General features: G+C 41.6%; 1 protein-coding gene across 1 annotated transcript; it reads left to right on the top strand.

The window, feature by feature from the left end:
• Positions 1–735: 735 nt before the first annotated feature.
• TRIML1 (tripartite motif family like 1) lies at positions 736–6,443 on the top strand. The gene is made up of 6 exons (XM_029226209.1): positions 736–1,143; positions 1,384–1,479; positions 3,017–3,247; positions 4,275–4,297; positions 4,469–4,566; positions 5,893–6,443. The coding sequence occupies exons 1-6, from the start codon at positions 736–738 to the stop codon at positions 6,441–6,443; spliced, it is 1,407 nt and encodes a 468-aa protein (XP_029082042.1).
• Positions 6,444–14,562: the final 8,119 nt, after the last annotated feature.

Here is a 14,562-nt window from a genome sequence, read left to right as displayed (position 1 = left end):
CGTGCCCCGGTCCGGGAAGATCCCACATGCTGTGGAGCGGCTAGGCCCGTGAACCATGGCCGCTGAGCCTGCGCATCCGGATCCTGTGCTCTGCAATGGGAGAGGCCACAAAAGTGAGAGGCCCGCGTACCGCAAAAAAAAAAAAAAAGGACACAGTACCTGATAAAGGAGCACAAAGTTTGTAGGCTTTGGTCAAAGAAAGAAAATGGCCTAATGAGTGAAGAAATATATATTATAGTTTTCTTCCTTCAGTTTCTCAACTAGATTCCATTAGTGGAGTTTTCTAAAAGATTTGGAGGAGATTCCAATTCAGATATTATCAGAGATCATCATAATTTAAATCTCTGTATTGGCTTACACCAAATTACCCAAACCTCCAGCGTAAAACCAATGTGTTTCAACGGTTTCATGATGTTATTCATATACAGTAACCGACTCTTGAAATGACAACTGTTGGGAGCAAGTATCCTCAGTATCCAGCACATGGCTTGCTTTTACGATGAGATTCCTCAAAAGTTTGGGGTTGATGATGAACCCAGTATGTAGAGGTTCCACGTTAAGTCATAATTGGCTTTGTGTCAACTGGTGAAATCAGTCACAGAGGAGAATAAGAATTTCATGTAATAACACCATAGCAACTGATTACCCACTTGTTACTCAAAACAGTAGACTCTCAGGGAGGATTTTCTAATCCCAGAATAAAGGCGTGACCTTGCTCTGATGTCCTTTGAGAAAATGTCTACAGCAGATTTGATGGAGAATCTCAGGGAGGAACTGACCTGTTTCATCTGCTTGGACTATTTCACCGGCCCAGTGACCACCGAGTGTTGGCACAGCTTTTGTCTGGTGTGTCTCCTGAGAAGCTGGGAGGAACATAACACTCCTTTATCTTGTCCTGAGTGCTGGAGGACCTTGGAGATCCCACATTTCCAGCCCAATGAGCATCTGGGGAAGCTGGTTGGCATCAGCAAGCAGCTCAGATCCCGGGTGCTGCAGAGTGAGGGCAACCAAGGCAGCTATGAGAGAATGCTAGCTGCTGCTAAGGTGTTGTCTGATGATGAGCAGGGTGTAAAGGATTCCTCAACCCAAGGTCATGGAATAAACAGAATGAATCTCTCGAATGAGGCTGAGGAGCATCATAAAGTAAGATTGGCTGCTTGATATAAATTTCAGAACACAAATCAGGTTCCATCGCTTAATTCCCATAATATTTTCTATGGGTGACATTCATGGGTGCTAATCTCCAGGCACCAGACCACAAATTTGGTGTGGGTCCTGCTTCACCCTTTGATCTAGAGTCTCAGTCATCTTGTACCTGGTCCTCAAGACCCCTTCATGACCTGGTGCTCTGCTCATTTGCCACAGAGTTTGTTTCTATTGCAGGAGAAACTCCAGGAAATCCTAAATATTTTGCGTAAAAAGAAAAATGAAACTCAGGTTATATTAACCCATGAGAAGGAGAGAGTGATATTGTGTAAGGTCAGTATCTGGTTCACTTTTGCATCTTGTATGTGATTCTATGAGGAGGACTAAAGGGACATGTCATGAAATACCAAGGGGAAAATGACAAAATTTTCCAGTCCCAGTCCTATAACATGGAGTATCCTTGCTTTGGGCTGCCCACCTCTGCTTGTCCATCTGGGAATCTCAAGACTCATCTCAAATTCTCCCATCCCCAGGCTGGCTTATTTCTCCCTTCTTGGTATACCTATACCACATGGTGGCTACCTTTATTTCTGCTCTGATTATAATTATTAAATATACAAGTTAAAGACATATAACATAGAATGGAAGTTGACAGAAAAAGGAACATCTCAAATCCTTTTGGGGAAAAAGGGCAGATAAAAAAGAAATAAACAGAAAGGGAAATTAAAGCAAAATAGTAGTGTGGATTAGAACACCTGAACAAAAGCTTGAGGTTAGTCACAGATCAGAATTTGAGCTGTCTAGCAAAGCACAGAATTAAATGTTTTATTAAATATTAAAAAAATAAGCGTGTATCTGATTATTCCAATAATCTTTGAGTTCTTACATGGGAGTATTTGTGATGATCATTTCTAGTCCTAGTATGTGATCCATTGCCTACTTCATTGAATAAATATTTGTTGAATAAATGAATGCATGTTTTTTCCCCTATTTTTTTTAAAGAACTAAGCAGTTACCCTATTTATTTATTTATCTATTTATTTATTATTTATTTATTTATTTTAAAAAGTTTTATTTCTTTGGTTGCACTGGGTCTTAATTGAGGCATGTGTTCTCCTTAGTTGCAGCCAGTGGGCTCCTTAGTTGCAGCTCTCAGGCTCCTTAGTTGTGGCATGCAAACTCTTAGCTGCAGCATGCATGTGGGATCTAGTTTCCTGATGAGGGATCGAACCTGGGCCCCCTGCATTGGGAGCGCGAAGTCTTAACTGCTGCGCCACCAGGGAAGTCCCTCCCCTAATTTTTTTCCTTACTTTATTTTGCTTTACTTTTTTTTGTGTGTGTGTGGTACGCGGACCTCTCACTGTTGTGGCCTCTCCCGTTGCGGAGCACAGGCTCCGGACGCGCAGGCTCAGCGGCCATGGCTCACGGGCCTAGCCACTCCGCATCATGTGGGATCTTCCCAAACCGGGGCACGAATCTGCATCCCCGGCATCGGCAGGCGGACTCCCAACCACTGCGCCACCAGGGAAGCCCTATTTTGCTTTACTTTTTAAAAATAATGGTACTGATCACCATCTATTATATTTTTACTTGACTGTTTACTTTTCATTGTTCCCAGTAGAATGACAGCCTCCTAGGAGTAGAAATTTTGGTTTTCTTTGCTACTATAGCTACAGTACACACATCTTCTAAAATATCAAACTATCCACCCAGCTAGTCAATAGACTGTATGTGTTATGTGTCAGGTTTCAAGAATTGTCACAATGGAACTCTTGAACTTTGTAAGGATTAAAAATCTGCATAAGTGTTTCTGTTACTAACTTTATTATATTGTTCATGTGTGTGTGTGTGTACACACGCGTGATGGCAGGAAGAGACAAAGACCTGTAAACAGGTTGTTGTGTCAGAATATGCAAAAATGCACCAGTTCCTGAAGGAGGAGGAGCAGCTGCAGCTCCAGCTACTGGAAACGGAAGAAAGAGAGAACCTGAGGAGACTGAGGGACCATGAGATCAAGCTGACCCAGCGAATTCAAAGCCTGAGCAAAACAACTGGACAGATAGAGTCCATGTGTCAGAACTCGATCATAGAGTCATTTGAGGTAAGAACATTGGAGAAATTCATGGAAGAAAACACATGTAGTCCCCTATTATATTTCAAGTCATACAAAATAAACTTTTCCTTATTTACCTGAAAAATTAAGTTCTGGCCCCCCAAAAAGTTTTCCTAAAGAATGAGTGTTCTATATAGTATAAATAAAGTCTTGAAGAGGAGGAAAAACACAGAGGAATATACATCCGAACCAAGTCAAATGATGACTCCAATTTTTTTTTGCACCTGCCTTGCTGCAACCTCAGCTTTGCCAAATAAAAAATTTAAGTTTAATGAACATTTACTAGGTGTTAGGCACATTAAATTACATCCTCAAAAAGACCTGATAAAGTTAAATACTATTATGATATTTACAACAGGTGATTGTTATCTACAAAATGGGTTAATAGTAGCAATTGTTTAATAATTCAGACCTATGGCAGTTAGATAGTTTGCCTGTCAAATAGCTAGTAGGTGATAGAACCCAGGTATTCTGTGTATACTGAGCCCCAAATCCTCACCATCTTTGCTCTACTGCCTTCCTAGGCTACTACTGCATTCTCTGGGACCTTCTTAAACTAAGCTATGTTCCAGCTTCCAGTCTCCAGCTTCATGTCTCTTTCCTGACTGGCTCCACAGAATGCTATTTAATTTGGTGCCTTCCCAACAACCCAGTCCAACTGTACACAGGTGTAGTTTCAGCTCTCACTGGGCTACTTTCCTTTCTTATCTCTACCTCCTGGAGGCATTGGATAATGAAGCCAATAGTTTGGCTCCTTTCTCAGCAATAGATTCTCTAAACAAAGTGACAATATGAGAAAAAGAGATCTCTAGTCATTGGGAGAACCATCTCGCGTTCAAAAGAGCTCACCCCTAGAAGTTTGAGGTTTTTTCTACCATATGCTCTCCCACTCAAGGTGTTCTAGAGCCATGGGAAGGGGATTCTGCAAAATTTGCAAAGGACTGTATCCAAAACAGATTCAGTCTTTGCTAGTGATCAAAGTGCACAAAAACTAACCTTTCTTTTATACCCTTAGGATGTAAGAGGAATACTGGAAAGGTAGGTTTCAATTCTGTGTTCAGTTATTGGGGTGTCGTGTTGATGCAATAGGTTATCAGAGTGTGGATGAGAGTGTCCATGCTGTTGGGGCAAAATGAGCTGGATTCTCAAGTTGGAGCAGGTCATGCGGTCTGCTCAGAGGAGACTGAGTGACTCTCTGCCCTCCTGTAGGAGTGAGCCACTCTTGCTTCAGTGTCCAGAGGCCATCACCACGGAACTGACTCTGTGCCACATCACTGGAATGAGAGAGATGCTAAGAAAATTTAGCAGTAAGTCAGCCTGATGCTTTGAACCTCCAGGGGTCTTCAGAGTTAATGGGGGCCACAGACCATCCCTGCCGGAACAGACAGAAGCACCGGGACTTGATTGATGTTTGATCTGGTTTTGTTTTCTGTCTGAGTTCTGCTCTTACCTTTGTTTTCATTGTTGTTTTGTTCATCCCATTGCCTTGCACATGCACACATACACATACCTCCTCAGGGGTTTCTGCATTTCTACCTTTGTTCTTGTCAGGATAAAAGCTGATTTAAACTCTTAAATCTCAGTGAGGGAACATTCAAAGAATGTTCTTTTAAAATGCTCTAAATATTTAGGCTGGCTAACATCTAGAGGTCAGCATTAGTTTTCACCTTTTATCTTGTTGACAATCTGACCTTCAGAAGAAGGCCTAATAGACTTTGGACTCAACAGATATATGAGAAGTGCCTACTATGTGCTATAGTAGGTACTGTGCTATCAGTCTCTGAGTGTACTTACAATGATGAATAAGACAGACTTGCCTTTGCTTCTGTAGAACTTACAGTAAGATTGAGGAGAATGATATTAAACAGAGAATTAGTGATTGGGATTTGATCTATAAATAAAAGTTTGAAATGGTATGATGAGGTGCCTAATCTTGTCTGGATAATCAATGAAAGTTCCTCCCAGGAGTCTGGGAGAGGAGCTCTCTCAGTGGTTCAAAATGTGTTTCATCAAATGGTCACCGGTGGTTGCACTAACTCGTAAGAAGTTGCACTTAAGCATGACGTAATGAAAAATGCTGATTAGGAGCTGCTATTCAAACACTCGGTAACTTTGTCATCTTGGCCCCATTTCCTAACCTTTATGAGCCTCAGTTTTTTCTTTTATGAAAATGGAAAAAAGATAATAATACTTGCCATAATTAAATGGGATAATGTACAGAAAATGCCTGGCACCTAAGTAGAAGTTCAGTAAGTGATAACTATATTTCTCTCCCACCCCAACTGAAGAACCATAACCAACCTTGGCTAAAGCAAATACAAATGACAAAAGATACGACCTGTGTGGATAAATAGCTCCTAGTTCTAAAACGGTCTTATAAACAGAACTACCTCCATTCCATTATCAGAGATCCAATATCACTCTTGACATGACTCTCTTTCGTTTCCTTTTAGAGATTCACTCTCTTGTGTTTTGTAAAACACTAAAAGGGGCTCCGAGACACTACCCACCACATTCACCTAAATTAAGTTTTAAAAAATAGGACTAGATACTAAGACCTTAATTTCAATTCCACGTACATAAGAGGGTTTTCTAGAATGCAAATGAGGATTCATTCTTTTTCCCTCTTGCAGTGGATATAACTCTAGATCCAGCCACGGCCAACGCCTATCTTGTCTTGTCTGAGGATCTGAAAAGTGTGAAACATGGAGGAACCCGACAGCAGTTGCCTGACAACCCCGAAAGATTTGAACAATCTGCAACGGTGCTGGGCGCTCAGATCTTCACCTGCGGGAGACACTACTGGGAGGTGGAAGTGGGCAACAAGACTGAGTGGGAGGTGGGCATCTGCAAGGACTCAGTGAGCAGAAAGGGGAATCTCCCCAAGCCTCCAGGGGACCTCTTCTCACTTACAGGCTTAAAAATTGGAGATGATTATAGTCTTTGGGTCTCATCACCTTTGAAAGGCCAACATGTTAGAGAGCCAGTGCATAAGGTTGGTGTTTTCTTAGACTATGAGTCCAGACACATAGCATTCTACAATGTGACAGACGAGTCCCTTATCTACAGTTTCCCTCCAGCCTCTTTCCAAGAGGCTCTCAGGCCCATCATCTCCCCTTGTTTCCCAAATGAAGGGGCAAACACAGGCCCTCTTACCATCTGCTCACTGAATAACCATGTATGAGGGAGGCTCCCTCAGCCTTCTCTGAGAATGAGGTCTAAGACCAACAGGTGACTATTAATTAGGATGATTAATGCATTGACAGTATTAACATCAGGTGATCTGAAAGGAAAGCCCACCCCCAACCCCCAAGAATTTCCATTAACTTGAGCCCCCAATGAACAGCCAAATTGGACAATCAACTTCTAATACCAATAGGAGAAAGCTGATCATATCCTGTGTCTTTAACCAAATTCATTATCTAGACTGCCCCCTGTATGTGCTGATCACTGAAAATGGAGAGATAGAACTAGTTCCTATTGACCAGAATCCCATTTTCATAGGCCAGTTTTATAAATATATGTCATTTTTCTTCAAGTGTATTTATTTATTTGACTCTAAAAAACTTTATTATTTGCATGTGTCTTTGTCCTACGTGCAAAGCTCTGTGTGCCGGGGCAATCCCAGCTCCTCCAGGGGACTGGAGGTATGGGTTCTCCTTTTCACTCATGACTCAGCCTCCTCTGAAAAGTCGATTTTCTTCCCATCTCATGGGGCCTGGAGTATTTGTACTCAGGAAGACTTATGTGTTCAGACACTACAAAGATATGTGTGAATATCATCGTGGCATTCGTGTTACCATATTCACAAGAGGATGGAACCTTTTGTTGTTTGTTAATATGTTCAAAGATGACAGAGCAAAGTCCCTAGCCAATAAATGTTTCAAGGCTGTGGATGCCAAGTGACTTTTCGAGTTTTATATAAGGTTATTTTCTGAACTTTTGCTATTTGCTATGAGCAGAAGGCTTTTCATCTCTGTAAGACCAGATCAAGCCTACTCTTTATCCCAACATGCCAGGGTTTAGGAAGGGGGTAGTGACTGAGTGAAGATGCTTCTTTCGGCTGGTCTTACTCAGGCTCCCCATTCTTAGTGCTCTGTCCTTACAGGGTTTTTTTTTTTTTTTTCTTTTTCTTTAATTTCTTCCTTCTTGCTCTCATTTGCAGGATGTCACCAGTCACAGAGGGCACCCCTTCCCCGCCTCTTCCTACTCAGATAAGTTAGTGTCAGTATTTTCAGTCTCTGACAAGAAAACTGATGGATTTAACCCATGCATGACTGCAAAATTATTAAGAAAAAATTGATCACAGGTTTTAGTTTGTAAATTAGAGAAGAAGTGAGGAAAAGTTGATAACTGAACCTCTTAATCAGCAATAGAAAATCATAGAAGGAGGTCAGTAACTGGGTTTACTTTAGGGTCTCTGTTCACCCTTCTCATTAATCTAGATCTGCTTTGTCTTTCAACCTTATACATTTTAATCTTGTGCCCTCAAAGGTAGGGAGCAGACATGAACTAGACTTTAAATCCCAGATAATGCCCTCTTCTGTTCTTTGAATTCCCTACTTGCATTTTCACCCTGACATCACATATACTCAGAGAATTGTGGAGGAGGTGAGCCAGTCACATCCTTTTCAGATAATTTGTGGCTGCTTCCCATTTTTCATTTTACTGAATTTTATTTCTTTTTTTTTTTTTTTTTGCGGTACGCAGGCCTCTCACTGTTGTGCCCTCTCCCGTTGCGGAGCATGGGCTCCGGATGTGCAGGCTCAGCGGCCATGGCTCACAGGCCCAGCCGCTCCGCTGCATGTGGGATCTTCCCTGACCGGGGCATGAACCCGTGTCCCCTGCATCGGCAGGCGGACTCTCAACCACTGCGCCACCAGGGAAGCCCTTATTTCTTGATTTATCATCTCAAAAAGCTAAGAAGTAAATTATAAATAGCAAACACCAAGCATATTTGAATATATTGTCATCAATTACAAAAAAAAATTGAATTTTTAAAAATTTTGATAAATGAATATAAAAGTAATACATTTTAATTTAGTGTACATTACATTTAACTGTAGTATAATCCTGGTGATAGCCCTTATATTTATTTATTTATTTATTTATTTATTCTCTTTGTCCCAGAGGGGTCGGTATTGCTGAGGAAACCAGCATATTTTTTCCCTCTGGGAAAGTCATCCTGAGTGGATCTTGGCTGCATGATTATCTACACTGGGACTGCCACTGATTGAGTACGGGGGGAAGATTAAATCTATATTATTCTTACTCTTCTGGGTTTGCATAAATAACTATGTAAAAGGTGCAAGAAAATTTTCACCCAGGGTTCCTAGATACAAATTCCAAGCCAAGCAGACGTGGTGGTAAGGATGGGAGCAAGAGTGGCCAGAATGAAACATTTAAAGAAGTGCTCCCTTGCTTGGCAAATGCATCCCCTTGCACTGTTCAAGGGTGTGGGTCTCACTGCCTCAGACAGAACATTTGACAAAGACATTCCCTTCAACATGAATGGTGTCCCACAAGGAACCTGCTAACCATCACTCAAGCTATCCCTTTTATGCCCCCATTAACTCCCCCTCTCCTTCCCAAATCTCCCTCTTCCACCCTTTCCTGAATGGACAATTTCCCCAGGAGATAGCAAGTCACCGGTAGCCTCTTGTAGTGAACATTACCAAATGGAATCCAGATTCATTGCCATTTCCTTCCCAACCTCTCCACAGGTGGCTGGAGGAGAGGGGACAGTCTGGTCTTGAGGTTGGAGGACGTCATATAGGATTCCATGCAGGACTGCAGTTTGATTACCTTTAAAATTTTTTTCTTTGTTTTCCTTTGAGTACCTTAAAAATAAAATATTATACATATCTTGCCCTGAAATCTGATTTACCAATAAAACTCCATTCTTCAAATCAGGTCTTTATCGACCCTCCTGCTCTAGTTATCCCTCCCCCTCCCATGACATAATTTTGACCTGTTATTCTTTGAGCTTATTGGTACCTTATCTTACTTTGGATTACTTTACAAGGCCCACCTGCACTAATTTAACTCAATGATGTGCCCAATCAGCCTCTCCCTAGTCTTAGATTTCTCCCTGTGCTTATACCTTGGAGGAGTGGGAACAAAATATAATAGGTCACAGTAGGAAAAAAGAAAAATGTGGAAATATACAAAAAATAAAATAAAAGTTGGATGTAATCTCACTACACATATAACCAATGTTATGTTTTGGTGTGTATATTTCTAATTTTTTTCTATGTATATTTTAAGCAAAATGAAAATTAATTACCTTAAATTATATATATTGTGCACTTCCTTCTCATCATTAGATATTTCTTGAAAATACAGCTTTTTTATCTTTAAATACATACGTATCTTCTAAGAATTAGTACATTTTGTTAAATTACATTTATTATATAAAAAAATATATTCAGGGCTTCCCTGGTGGCACAGTGGTTGAGAGTCCGCCTGCCGATGCAGGGGATGCGGGTTCGTGCCCCGATCTGGGGAGATCCCACATGCTGCAGAGCGGCTGGGCCTGTGAGCCACGGCCGCTGAGCCTGCGCGTCCGGAGCCTGTGCTCCGCAACGGGAGAGGCCACAACAGTGAGAGGCCCGCATATCGCAAAAAAAATAAATATACATTCAATAAATATTATTTAATGATATCTAATAAATAGTCTAATTAAAGAATTCCCAATTAGTCTTGTAATGTTCTTTACAGCTGTTTTTCCATCTTCCAGCATCCAGAAATAATATAGGATCGTGTATTAAAAGTAATTGTTTTGGAAAATATAATTCCTAATGGGAGTAATATTTTATCATATGAGTGTCCCTAATTTATTTAATAATTCCCCTACTGTGGGACATTTTAAATTGTTTTCCATTTGTAGTTATTATAAACGACACTGTGATGAATGTGCATGTACATAAACCTCTGGGTACATTTCTAATTATTCCCCAAGTATCTCTCTGCAGGTTGGAAAGCTGCCTGTGGATACTGCGGGCACATGTCTGAAGGTCATACATCCCGCTACAAAAGCTTAATGTGTACTACAGGGAGTCCAGGATGTCTTACTCACTGGCATTTCCACACTGAAGTTGCAGACACACAGCTTTAAGACAAGTGAACATGTTTTCCTCTGCCCTATGGTCTTGCCAGAAGCACTGTATGTATGCCAAAAAAACCCAGTCCTGGGAGGAATTGGGGAACAGTGGTTGGGCTTTGAAATCAGGCAGCCCTTGGCTGGAGGACTGAACTTCACCACAAAGTAATGTTTCAACTTCTGCAAGTTGCTGTAAGTCTCATAGCCTTACTTTTCCTCTTCTCAAAAATTTGGGAAATACCACTCATTGTGATAATTAGGTGAGAACACCGAGAAACAAATAATCCATGGTGCATGATGAATTTTTGTCAGCCTCACCCCTGTCCCTTTAGAGACTCCATTTTGCAATTTGTCAGAAAGGGGACAGAAAAGCCATAGCATGCTTGTGTGGAATATGGAAAACACTGGCACCAAAATCTCTGAAATACTTCCGAGGTAGGTGTTACCATTTAAGGGGGAAAAGTATTAACACAAAATTCAGTTGGAGAAAAAAAAAAAAAACAAACCCTATGGATCATTTTGTTATCATTCATGGAAGTCCTTTTGCTCTTCACACTTGTGAGCATCTCATTACCCAATTAAAAAATTACTATAATAAATAGGAGATAAATAAAAATAAAAACTATTATAAAGTGGTAATCTCACTCTCATTCTTCCAAACCTGACAATCTTACACCTTTGCTCTGGGCTCCTAGGACATGGTATGAACATTCCTATCATTAGCTCTGCTAGCACTTGAAGTACTGAACCTAGGGGAATGAGCTATGTAGCCTTATTCAACCACGGCGCCTCGTTCAGTGGTACTCAAGGGCTTAGAGGTCCCCTAAAATCTTGATCCTATTAGCCTCTGGCTGGGACTTAGGGTGGTCACCACCAGCTGTGAACCTGATGACATATTTAAGATCATTTAAAAATCAAATTGTAGCAACCTCGGTTTAGGCATCCAAAATGGAGCCAGGTGGCCACGTGGTTGTGGTTCACACACTTTCCTGCATCGCTGAGAACTTGAATTTTCTCAACTGTATCAAAGAACACCACCAGCCATTTTTAAAACAAAATCTGCTAGCAGCTGCCAGCTGCAACCTTGTAGTTTCAAAGTACCCCACTCCCAACTAATCATTTGGAACCTCAACCAATCCTGCTAAACAAGCACCCTTACTTCTTGCCAGCTCCAATCTTAATTCTATTTTTTTAAAAAATAACTTTATTTATTTATTTTTGGCTGCGTTGGGTCTTCGTTGTTGCGCACGGGCTTTTCTCTAGTTGTGGTGAGCGGGGGCTGCTCTTCGTTGTGGTGAGCGGGCTTCTCATTGCGGTGGCTTCTCTTGTTGCGGAGCACGGGCTCTAGGCGCGTGGGCTTCAGTAGTTGTGGCTCGCGGGCTCTAGAGTGCAGGCTCAGTAGTTGTGGCTCATGGGCTTAGTTGCTCCGCAGCATGTGGGATCTTCCTGGACCAGGGTTCGAACCCATGTCCCCTGCATTGGCAGGCGGATTCTCAACCACTGTGCCACCAGGGAAGTCCCCAATCTTAATTCTTGACAAACAATATGTAACCTTGCAGTTTTTTGCCTTTATAAGCTCCCCCCATTTTGTAGTCAGGTGGAACACAATTCAAGTGCTTCTTGAACATACCCCAAATAAACCTCTTTATTTTAATTGGTCTCCACTTCTGAAATTTTCGTTAACCTCTTCCTCCTTCTACTGCCTTATAAAAACATGTTAGATGTGTGCCCCGGCGTGAGAAAGGTAGGAAAGCACTGCCCCCTCCCCCCACCATAGGAGATCATACATATAAGGAGACGTATTACTTATCCGGATGTCCTGTGATAGCTTTCTTACTGACAGCCAGCAGGAAGGAACCAGGTTTTGTGAGGCCTGAAGCTTATACAAATGAGGAGAGTCCTTGTCAAGAAAAAGAATAAAAAATTACAAAGTAAAACATTAGGTCCAGGATCTTAGAGGGTCTCAAACGAATAAGGATCTTGAAACTTAAGTTTGACTAGTTTCATAGCATATCTGCCTCTGGGTTAGCCAGATGCAAGATGAAGTGCAAAGGCAGTAAAGCCAGATCTCCTGGGTTCAAATCCTGGCTCTACTACTTACTAACTGCACTGCTCATGGCAAGATAATCAATATTCTGGTGCCTTATTACCTACTTAGAGCACTACCTACTTTAAGGTATAACTACTCAATCCATGTGAATTACCAACAGTTCCTTACTAAGCTTTGGCATCTGTGTTAGCCAGACTCTTTGCATGTTTGAATACTGCGATCTGTGGTTCTGTTTCTCACAGTTCTGACCATGAACTTATATCTGAGTTCAGAATATGCCTTCTCCTACTCTCATTCCTGCCTTCACGGTCCTGGTTTCCGTCCTTGATGGAACCTCTACATCTAGTTTTGTGATGGCCTCAAAGCATTAATGCTCATCCTTTTGAGTTCCTAATTCTAATCCTCATTCTTTATCTGTTAGGAAGATTTTTTTTAAGTCTTGAGTATTTTAAATATTGCCTTTTATTAGCCTCCTTGATCCTTTTTCTTCCAGTTCATGATTCAAATAGTAAACTCTTATAAATTATAAGTAGCAACATTCAAAACTGATATTTTTTTTCTGGGCTGTGTTTTTAACGGTGATGGTGGATCCACAACTTCTTGGTTCAAAAGGAAATTTTTCCTCCACCAATTTAATCAGATTTCATTTTGGTGGGAGACAGCCTCGCTTCACGCAGCATCTGAGTCTCCTGCCCTCCAACCAGATGGGAAACAAACGTCCAGGGTGTCGGGCCAAGGCACATTATCCACTGGGTAAGGAGTATGAATGTGTGTGGGGTGTGTGTGTGTATGCGGTGTGTTGTGGTAGTGTGTGTGATATGTGATACATGGTATGTGTTTTGTGTGATGTGTGTGTGGCATGTGTGGTGGAATGTGTGTGTGTATGTGCGTGATGTGTGGTGAGGAGGGTGTGGCGTAGGAAGAGCCCTGGAAGGAGCTTAGTTTGTCTTCAGAGTCTCTCCTTGACCCTTCACATCGTGCCCTCCCTTTCAAGTAACTCTACCTTCTCTCAATTCTCCTTGTCTTCCAATTATCTAGTTTCTCAGAAATGAAAAGCGGGCTCTGTAAACCTGTTTTGAGAAGAGAATCTCACCGGGGGGTCTATTGGACTCTGTTTCTGCCAGGGAGGGAAATGGCCCTGAGGTAAAGGATGAGAGAGAAGAGCTTGGAAAACACACAAAGCAGGACCAGACTGATGTGCAGTGATACTGTCCCAACACACATCATTTTCCTACAGAAGAATCCAGGAGACCCTCTCAAGGCTAATCTGGAAGGAGTCATGCCACTTTTATATACATTGTAGCTATTTTACAACTAGTCTGTTTTAAAAAATTTTTATTTTATTTTATTTATTTATTTTTGGCTGTGTTGGGTCTTCGTTTCTGTGCGAGGGCTTTCTCTAGTTGCGGCGAGCGGGGGCCACTCTTCATTGCGGTGCGCAGGCCTCTCACTGTCGCGGCCTCTCTCGTTGCGGAGCACAGGCTCCAGACATGCAGGATCGGTAGTTGTGGCTCATGGGCCCAGTTGCTCTGCGGCATGCGGGATCTTCCCAGACCAGGGCTCGAACCCGTGTCCCCTGCATTGGCAGGCAGATTCTCAACAACTGCGCCACCAGGAAAGCCCACAACTAGCCTTTTTGTATTAATGAGCATCTTTCAAAATCAGTTTTAAGCAATATACATATTGAAAACCATGCTATACAATATTCTAGATTTTGTATTTAAAGCCTAAATCTTTTGTTGTTTGTTTGAGCTCTGCACACCATCTTAGGAAATAATGTCAGATTGCTCCTTTCTTTCTTCCCTTGTCATACATCTAAAGGACTGTTACACTCAGTGAACGTTTTATTAGACATTTAAAAAAGTATTTATTAGAAGTATTGTCTAGAAGTGTTAGAAGTATTGTCTCTTTGGTGGTGCTGGAAATGTTCTGTGCTGATCTGATTACACCTCATATTCAGTTTGTGAAAATACATCGAGCTGGAAATTTATATATTCAATTTCTGTGTGTAAATTGTACTTCAATAAAAACTTTCGAAAAAGTGGCTGCCTCTTATTGCAGGCTGGGTTCCCACAAGCACGAGAAGATGCTGAGTGGAGTTTGGCAGGTAGGTCCTCTGTGTTGTAGGGAATGCCCTGGAGACAACAGGTA

Source organism: Monodon monoceros, unplaced genomic scaffold (assembly GCF_005190385.1).
Source record: "Monodon monoceros isolate NGI ecotype Baffin Bay Population unplaced genomic scaffold, NGI_Narwhal_1 Super_Scaffold_17, whole genome shotgun sequence".
Classification (NCBI taxonomy): Eukaryota; Metazoa; Chordata; class Mammalia; order Artiodactyla; family Monodontidae; genus Monodon; species Monodon monoceros.
Note: the sequence above shows the minus strand (reverse complement) of the source record. Positions and strands in the feature narration are given on the sequence as shown.

Coding starts and splice junctions, on each gene's coding strand:
- TRIML1 (XM_029226209.1), top strand. CDS start 736: ATGTCTACAGCAGATTTGATGGAGAATCTCAGGGAGGAACTGACCTGT. Junction 3,248..4,274: donor CGATCATAGAGTCATTTGAG/GTAAGAACATTG, acceptor TTATACCCTTAG/GATGTAAGAGGAATACTGGA. Junction 4,567..5,892: donor GATGCTAAGAAAATTTAGCA/GTAAGTCAGCCT, acceptor TCCCTCTTGCAG/TGGATATAACTCTAGATCCA.